We start from the raw sequence: 9,890 nt of genomic DNA, 5'->3' as shown, positions 1-9,890 counted from the left end.
GTTTTCCACCCCCTCACTTTCAATCTGGGGGTGTCTTTGGTTCTAAAATGAGTCTCTTGCAGACAGCATATCGATGGATCTTGTTTTTTAATCCAATCTGATAGCCTGTGTCTTTTGATTGGGGCATTTAGCCCATTTATATTCAGGGTAACTATTGAAAGATAGGAATTTAGTGCCATTGTATTGCCTGTAAGGTGACTGTTACCGTATATTGTCTGTGTTCCTTTCTGGTCTATGTTGCTTTTAGGGTCTCTCTGCTTAGAGGACCCCTTTCAGGATTTCTTGTAGGGCTGGTTTTGTGTTTGCAAATTCCTTTAGTTTTTGTTTGTCCTGGAAACTTTTTATCTCTCCTTCAATTTTCAATGACAGCCTAGCTGGATATATATTCTTGGCTGCATATTTTTCTCATGTAGTGCTCTGAATATATCCTGCCAGTCCTTTCTGGCCTGCCAGGTCTCTGTGGATAAGTCTGTTGCCAATCTAATGTTTCTACCATTGTAGGTTACATATCTCTTCTCCCGAGCTGCTTTCAGGATTTTCTCTTTGTCTCTGAGACTCCTAAGTTTTACTATTAGATGTTGGGGCGTTGACCTATTTTTATTTGTTTTGAGAGGGTTTCTCTGTGCCTCCTGGATTTTGATGCCTGTTTCCTTCCCCAAATTAGGGAAGTTCTCTGCTATAATTTGCTCCAATATACCTTCTGCCCCTCTCTCCCTTTCTTCTTCTGGGATCCTAATTATTCTAATGTTGTTTCATCTTATGGTATTGCTTATCTCTCGAATTCTGCCCTCCTGATCCAGTAGTTGTTTATCTCTCTTTTTCTCAGCTTCTTTACTTTCCATCATTTGGTGTTCTATATCACTGATTCTCTCTTCTGCCTCATTTATCCTAGCAGTTAGCGCCCCCATATTTGATTACACCTCATTAATAGCCTTTTTGAGTTCAACTTGGTTAGATTTTAGTTCTTTTACTTCTCCAGAAAGGGTTTCTCTAATAACTTCCATGCTTTTCTCAAGCCCAGCTAGTATCTTTAAAGTGATGATTCTGAACTCTAGATCTGACATTGTACTAATGTCCATATTGAGTAGGTCCCTGGCAGTCGGTACTACCTCTTGTTCTTTTTGTTGAGGTGATTTTTTCCATCTTGTCATTTTGTGCAGAGGAGAATAGATTAATGAGAGAACAAAATGCTAGCAGAGTAACAACGTCCCCAGAAAATATACTCTAATCAAATCAGAAAAGACCTGAAGCAGTGGGAAAAGAAAGGGAAAGAGAGACAAAAGGAAAAGAAAAAAAAAAAGAAAAAGAAAAAGATAAAGATAAAAACAAACAAAAACAGAACAAAACAAAACAACAACAACAAAAAAAACCCAGAATGTGATCAAATATGATCAGGCTGGTATATAGATCAGTGCCACACACTAGACTTTGGGTGTATTTTGGTCTGTTAGAAGAAAGTGCCTCCCAAAATTTTAAAGAAAGAAAAACTTATATATGTACAAAAATAAGGGTTGAAATGATGAAGGGATGGAATATGACTGTAAAGATGGAAATTATAAAAAATTTTATAAAAGGAATTCATAGGAAGTTGTTTGAAAAAAGAAAGAAGAGGATTTAAAAAAAAAAGAAAAAAAAAGGGAGAGAATGTGATCAGGCAGGGGAGTAGAAAAAACCATATACTAGAGATTTAGGGTATATTTTGATCTGTTAGAAGAAATGATCTCAAAATTTTAAAGAGAGAACAACATATATATATATATATATGCCAAAAATATGGGTAACTACTATGAAGGGATAGAATATGACTCTAAAAATGAAAAATAAAAATGTTTTTTAAAAAAGGGATTGATAAGATGTTCGTTGAAAAAGGGAAAAGGAAAAATTCAAAAAAAGAAAAAAGAAAAAAGACAAAAAGAAAATTAACTTTGCAAGACTAAAGAATCATGGTAAAAAAGCCATGAATTCTATGTGCTGTATTCCCCTAGAGCTGGAGTTCTGCCGTTCTCATTGATTGGTAAACTTGGCCTTGGCTGGCTGTTCTCGCTGGTCTTCTGGGGAGGGGCCTGTTGCCGTGGTTTCCAAATGTCTCTGCCAGAGGCGGAATTGCCCCGCCCCTGCCCCCTCCCGGGTTTGCTCTCAGGGGCTTTTGTTCCCTGCGAGCTTTCCGTACAGCTTTGGAGGCAGGGAGTGAAAATGGCGGCCTCCCAATCTCTGCCCTGGAGGAGCCGAGAACTCGGGGCCCCGCTCCTCAGCGAGTCCCCAGAGAAAAGCCGTCAGTCACTCCCGTCTCCCCGGTCTCCGGCTGCACTCCGTGCTCACCCGGCCTGTGACCCAGCGTTTCTATCTCTGGCACCCGACCCTGCGTAGAGCCTCCAAACCCAGCAGATCCCTGCGGTGCCCTCCCGCGCGGCTCCTCCCGGGGGAGGAAGGTGAGTCTCCCCGGATCTGCCGCTTGTTGGGTCCCTGCTGGAGGAGCAGGGGCCCGACTGGGCCGCGGATCACGGTTTATGGCCACCCCGAGCTGAGAGCCCGCGCCTGGGCTCCGCCTCTGCAGCCGGCTTCCCCTCTCCTTTACCTGGGAGCTTGGCCGCACTCAGGCACCCCCGGTCTTTCTGTGACCCCGAGGGTCCTGAGACCACACTGTCCCGCAAGGGTTCCACCCCCCACTTAGCCAACGGAGTGACCTCCCTCAGCGGAGCCAACTTCTAAAAGTTCCGATTTTGTGCAGGAAGACAGCTTATTCCTCTATCACTTTCAGAAGCGGCCGGCGGAGTCCCCTCCCCCGCTGTCTATCCTCCCAAATATCGCCTCGGGTTCACTTCTCCGCACATCCTACCTTCCAGAAAGTGGTCGCTTTTCTGATGAGAGAGTTGTTGCTATTCTTTTCTTCAATCTCCTGTTGAGTTCGTAGGTGTTCAGAATGGTTTGATTCCTATCCAGCTGAATTCCTGAGAGGAGACGAAATCCAGGTCTCCAACTCCTCTGCCATCTTGCTCCATCCCCTCCATTGATGTTTTAATTACATTTTGCTGATTAGTGAGATTAGACACATTTTTCTCTAATAGATATTTGCATTTTTCTTTTCTGTTTACTGTCTCTTTATATCCATCATACATGTGGAAGAGTTTCATTTTTTAGTCTACCTTTTTTCTTTTGACCGTGACTTTTCCCAGATATTTAAAAATGTATGTAGTCAAATATGTTTCTCTTTTCCTTTTCTGGGTTTCTGGGTTTCCTGTTTTGCTTATCAAGTTCTCCTCTTGAGTAGGTATGCTCTGTTTTGCCATTTGTCATTTTCTTAATGTTTATTTTAAAATCCTTAATTAATCTTGAACATTCAGGTTTTACATCTTGATAATCCCTAAATGCCTTTGCTTAAAATAGTGACTGGCCTGGGAATTTCATTTGCTGGCAGTACTGAGAAAGAGTTCTTTAACAAGGAGCCACTAATTCCATTAGCATTCTCTATTTGTTAACAGAAGCTTATCTGACCCACCTGTAAGGCATCTTGCAACACTATAGGACATGAGCAAGTTTCCTGAAACTGTATCTTTGCAGTTTAAGTCACAAATCCTCAACAATCAATATTTCTTTAGCACTTTACAATTTGCAATGGACTGCCACATCCGCAACAGATATGCTTGTGTGGGGCAGGGCAAACTCTAAAATGATACACTTGTGATTGTTGTATCCTCCCACCACCTGAGAGGGAGGGACAGGAACAATCAGGGAGGTGATGTGCCTTGGTCAGACTTGCCATGTAATGGTGCCTCTACAGACCATGGCCAGGGTTCCTGACTCCAAGTCAAGTGCTTCATACCGTCCCACTGGGCAAAATTTCAAAGCGACCTATGAGTTTCCTTGCAGCAGTAAATGATTGTTTGATAATTTTATTACAATAAGATTGGGGAAGGGGGTTGCCAGGAATGGAAGAAGCATCTCTGGTCATCTCCAAATCCTGCTGAACAAATACCAGCCTTGGAAAGTTGCAAGAGGGGAAGTGTTGGCAGGAGCGGAATAAGCTGTCTTCCTGCATCTTCTCTAGCCCCAAATCGTGCTGCAAAGAGAGAGCAATCTGGCCTAAGCCAAGAAACACCCCGTGGCAGCCCCTACCAAGTTTGGTGCAGGTGTGAGCGTGAATTGAGTTGGCATTCAACTGTCTTTATACTGAGCTGTATCACATACTGCATTGCTGGCTCCACAGGAGGCTGCTAGAAATAGCGCGGATGGTATCTGACCCACAGTGCGTTGCCTTCAGTCATGACTAAGCTGGGCTCAAAAAGATACTTGAGTTAATGCCCTCATTACTCATCTCTGGAGGAAATCCAGCCACAGCAAACACAAGGACACACAGCAACAGATGCCGAATAATAATAATATGCAAATTAGTCTTGGGGGAAACTCATCCTGGTCCCACTAAACAGGGACTGGAGAAACCAGAGGGGGCCTAATGAAAATCAGGCAGGGAGTTTCCAAATCACAGCAAGCATCACAGCCCTTGCTTTCTCCTAAATGGTTGGTTGCCATAGAAACCTGTGTTTGTAGAGTTTCCCGGTACATTAGCTCAAAGAGAATGCTTACATTATCCTTCTCCAGTGTTGTTGGGAGAAGTAAAATAATTCATTTCTATTAAATAAATCTTTGCTGAGGGCCTACTATGTGGTAGACTCCTGGGATACCTGGATGAGTACTTGGCGTTTCTTTGAACTGCCTTCTTCACAGGGGAGACCTGACAAGAAAACAGCTGTAATGGAATGTGATCAGTTCACTAATACAGGTGGAAACACAGAGAGCGGAACAATTAATTCTTTCTGGGGATGTTAGTGACTTATAGAGTGGAGGTGACATTTAAGCAGGGCTTTATGTGAAGGATTCGAAAGAGTTTGCTAGTAGAAAACCTGGGTGAGCATTCCAGGTATTAGCTTGAACAAAGGCGTGGAAGCATGGCAGGTTTCTCAGAATGCTAAGCCTGATGAATAAATCCAGCTTCATGCCAAAATGAGTTTTGAGAGTTACAGTCAATCATTATGAACTCATACTTCACCACTTCCAAATGTGTTGATTATCATCCTCTTAAGCTAGGTTGAAGTTATCATGGCATTGACTAAAAGAGTTTGCTAAGCAAGAAAGTAACTTGAAGAAATTTATAAGGAAGGTTATCTTCTTAAAAGAAAAAAGCTGTTTTCAAGCACTTTAGGAAAATGTATTCATGAACAGAAAAGGCTTTAGAGTCAGATGAACTGCAGTTTTATTTTCAATCTTAATACTTAGTAAATGATTGCAGGCAATTTACTTTAACATTTTCAAGTCCATATTTTGTCTTGATTTTGGTTTGGTTTGGCTTTTATTTTGTTATATGTACATTGGAGATGATAACAATTTCATCGTCAGATTAGTTTGAGGAGTAAAAAAAAAAATCAAACAATACATTCCAAGTGCTTACAACAGTGCCTGGCACAGAGTAGTTGCTTAATGTTTAAAACTAATAAATAAATAAATAAATAAATAAATAAATAAATAAATAAAATAACTGTTTAAAAATAATAATGAGAGCCATTATAAACACTGGGTATTTCTTCTATGAAGCCTTGGGGGCTTTGAATAAATCTCTGATATGTAAAATAAATCAGTATCAGACCATGTTCAGTTTTGGAAGGTAATTGAAAATGATTCAATTCAATGTCATCTGTTTAGCGAGAGAGAACAACTAACTTATAAAGTGAAATTTCTTATATATGGGTACATGGCTGATTAGTGGGTAACCTGACCGACAACTCAGGAATCCTGACTGAATCCAGTTTTTTTGTCACAGAACCGCGGCTGACTTTCTCACTATTATGCATCATTAAAATGGATGCCCCATTCCGCAAGCCTCAGGAAGTCAAGTTAGGGCACTGAATATGTACCTAACAAATAGTAATATCACTTCTTCCACTCAGTTGGTCCAAATGTTTGAAGTGTAGCTTCATATAAAAAACTGAAGTAAACAATAATTTGTTTTGCATAAACAAAAACACGGAATTTATTATTATTTCTCAAGAGGAAAGTTTTTTTTTTTTTTTTTTTTTTTTCTCAAGAGGGAAGTTACATAATTGTGTGTAATGCTTGTCTTAGTCTGGTGACATTAGCTACCACTGGCTAAAAATCAATAGGACAGATAAAAACAATTTACCCTAACATCTGAAAGGAAAAGTTTTATACTTGAGTTAGGTTAGGCTGTGTTTCAGTACTGTTGACAGTATTTAGATCTCTTCTACTTACAAGTATCCAAGTAACTGACATCCCTACTGAAGGGGCAGTGCCTTCTGGGAATGCCCCAACCCATGGCGCCCCCTATAGTCGATATGGGGAATTGTGTGAACCACATGTCCTCTCACCTCTGCCTTCCTGTCTCCGGAGTTTTCCCAGGAGACTCTGCCTCCACTTCTCTAGGCTGCTTCCATTTCCTCCACTTTGCACAGGGTCATATCTCAATGAATTCTACCCCAAGCGAATCTTCCCAGCTGATGCACTTAGACAATTGTTTTTCCAGCAACAACTTTCTTATTGATCATTAACATTTATTGAGCTCTTACCATGGTAATGAGTACTAGCCAAAGGGATAACTAAGATAAGCACTAACTAAATTTTAAAAGCCGTCTGAAACAGATACTGCTATTATCTCCACTTTCAGATTAGGAAAAGGGAGTTAAACAGGCTGAATAATGCCTAAGTGGAAGCACCAGGCTTCCAAATGGAGCAGTGTGGCTCCAGTCTGCAGACTTCCCCAAGAAGAAAATCCACCAGTTCATAAAGGAGGCGATGGTTGTTCCACATAAAATCAAAACACAACCCAAATATTCCCAGGCTCTTGCAGTGGAAAGATCAAATTCAGCTTTGCTGTTTTATAGACAGGGAAACAGGTACCGAGAGGGAAAGTGACCTGTTCATGGTCTTGTTGTTCTTCCCCTGCTTCATCGTGCGCCCTCAAGAAGTGCAGCCTCACGGCCTTAGTGTTGGTCCTTGGGCATGGTGGCTGTGCATTATGTTTCCTGGCATTGAAATAGTATTAAGCTAATTAGCATATTTTGCTACAGCTTGGGGGTTGGCTAGGATAGGGGGTTGGCTAGGATAGGGGGTTCGCTAGGATATCGGGGCAGGGAAGCAGAAACATCAAAAGTAGAACTTGAGTCTTTGCCCACAGTCGCTTTGGCTGTGATGGCAGGCTCTGTATTTACTGTATTGAGATGATGTGGTTTTCGAGTTATGGACTACCGGATATTTAAACGTTGACTTTGAATTGGCAGCAATCAGTTAAGCTGTACAACCTTGTGGAGGATCACAACAAAGTCCAGGTTACAGTCATCATAAAGGGCACAGGTAAGTGATATGTTCTGCCAGCTTCAGGGTGGAATCAGTCTCATTTGTTACTGATTATTAGTCGAGGAAAAAAGTCTTCTCTGATTAAATCCAGGACTGGGGCTAAATTGAGGCAAATAAGGCTTCTAAGATGCAAAACTTAATGAGGAGATCATGCAAAAGTTTGCTTGCATTTGCAGGACCCAGAAGGTAAACATCTCACTGAATTTTGTACCCTGGGTACCTTGCATGCCTCATCCTGATTGAACCACTTCCACCCAGTGTCTGTGTTGCTTCCAGTTCCCTCTGCTTTCTATACTTCACTCATTTGAATGTTACTGGGTAAGCCTTCTTGAGGCTTTTTGATTTCCCCTACTAACCATCCCAAACAGACCCAGAATCATAACATTTCAATCTGTTATCCAAATAGAGTCATGAATAATTCTTGTAAATGGCTGGCTGGACATTTGGCATTTTACTCTGGACTTAGCCTGGAGTAGGGTGGCCATGGGTCTTTGTAAGGAGTGAGGAACTGCACCCCCAGGCAGCAGACGCCGTCTGAATGGTTTACACTAGACCCCAATCCAAAGACAGAGTGGGCCACAGGGGGTCAGGAGCCCAGCCCCAGCAAGTAAGCAGCAGTAAAGGGGAACCTCTCAGATGACTGATACCCTTGAGTATCTCCTGTGGGCAGAGCACTGTCCTAAGTACTAAGATCGAGATGGGATCTTGTTGCTCTGCTAATCTTTTGCTATGGCCCTGGAATCAAATCCCCTAATCCTGGTTTCTGTGATTTTGCAAATGAGCAGAAAGGAGCTGGAACAGGTGAATGTGTAGGGCAGTCCTTGGTTGGTTAAGAGTTCTCAGCCATTTGCATTTTTCAGTAAAAACAGGAAAAGATCAGCCAGTCATGGAAACTTTGCTGTTGTATAGGTTTGCAGGAGCTGGAATCCCGTCTCTTGGTTCCTGGAGATACTCTTATTCTTCCAGGAAAATTTTCATTGCCATGTGATGCTATTCTGATTGATGGAAGCTGTGTGGTGAATGAAGGCATGCTCACAGGTAGGCTGTTGTCATGGAGCTTCTTCTTTCCTATCCAACACCTAAGACAAGAGTTAGCAAAGCAGATCAACACATCCTTACCTGCTTTATACCAGCCTGATATTAAGATATGGGGATATAAGTGAGGGAGACACAGCCAGGCTATTCACGCAGATGGAGAATTCATATATGCAATTAGGAAATATTTAATATTTTAAGAATCAAATGACAATAAATACAAAATTTATAAATAGAAGAAAAGTCTAATACATGTGATTGGTTCATGTCCTGATGGGTGGGGTAAATTGGGTGCTTTGGTTCAGAGGAAGGTGAATGCATAAGACTGCTTGATGCACAGTATCTTCATAAACATAAACACCTATCCAAACACAACACAAACAGAAACCGCCAGCTTTCACAATTGGCAAGGTGCAGAGATTCTATCCAACCCTGCTCTCTGTAGATGGAAAACTGAGCCCCAGATTTCCTGGGAAGGAGATTGAATTGAACCTTGAAGGAAAGGCCATATTACAGTTCTGTCCTTTAGAATTGTGTTTCCAGGTGATCTTGCTGAGCAGAAAGCCAGTTTTCTTATAATGGTTTGAACTGTTATTCTTGTTCTTATTTGTACTTTGTAAAGTTCATTTGAATTTGTGTAATTAGCAAGGCACTAAGTATAAAATATTCTTTAGTCAAAAAACCCCAAAATACACAGGATATCATAATAAGAGAAGAAGACACAACAGTACACAAAAATAGAAAATATTTGTCTTTTGTGCTTACAAATTGTTGTATTTTTCTGTTTCCAAGTTGCTAAAGACAGGAAAATACACACACACGCGCACGCACACACACACACACAACTTTTTAATGTCACCTAAATGTAAAGAGAATCATTATTGATTCCTAAATTGTTCAACACAAGCAGATTTCACATTAAAAATGGGTCTGCTTAATTTAAAATTGAGACAGGAAAATGTAGCAAACATAAATATGCTTGGTATAATTACAAAATACCCCTTTAGTGTGTTGAAATCTAACTGCCTTATAATGATAACGATGAGGATTTGCATACTGATCATATCCTTTATCCGGAATGTTGCCATAGTACCTGATGCACAAAACTCAAGCCCCCAAAAAACTGTCCTCCTCACTTCAAGGCAGCAACCTCTCACATTTATAGCAGCTTGCCAGTGAAGAATGGCTTCACTCATTGGCAAGAGAGCATGGCTGTGAGGAGAAAGGGGAGGACTGATCACATTTACTTCCCTGGGTCTACTGACTTGGGTGCACGGTTCTTGCCTTGATTCTAGAAAAACTCAGAGAGTTCCAGAGAAGTAGAGAGGGCAAACAATGCTGCTTTTCCACAATGTGCAAAATTGACCTAAAATGACCTTAAGAAGTAAGTGGCTTTTCTTAGGTCTGTTTCTGGAAAAATAAGGTCAGCAGCAATAATATCTATGAAACCTAAGTACTGATAAATGTCAACTTTAGAGACAGACACATAAAAC

At 41.2% G+C, this 9,890-nt stretch overlaps 1 protein-coding gene across 1 annotated transcript in view; it reads left to right on the top strand.

The window, feature by feature from the left end:
- Positions 1-9,890, top strand: part of ATP13A5 (ATPase 13A5) — a 121,075-nt gene that overhangs the window by 38,291 nt on the left and 72,894 nt on the right. The window contains exons 8-9 of the mRNA XM_034990734.1: positions 7,287-7,359; positions 8,272-8,400. Coding sequence (XP_034846625.1) covers positions 7,287-7,359; positions 8,272-8,400 — 202 coding nt within the window. The remainder of the gene's footprint in view (positions 1-7,286; positions 7,360-8,271; positions 8,401-9,890) is intronic.

Source organism: Mirounga leonina, unplaced genomic scaffold (assembly GCF_011800145.1).
Source record: "Mirounga leonina isolate KUSES-001 unplaced genomic scaffold, KU_Mleo_1.0 Mir_115, whole genome shotgun sequence".
In the NCBI taxonomy this organism is placed as follows: Eukaryota; Metazoa; Chordata; class Mammalia; order Carnivora; family Phocidae; genus Mirounga; species Mirounga leonina.
The sequence above is the reverse complement of the archived record's forward strand: the minus strand, read 5'-3'. Positions and strand labels throughout refer to the sequence as shown.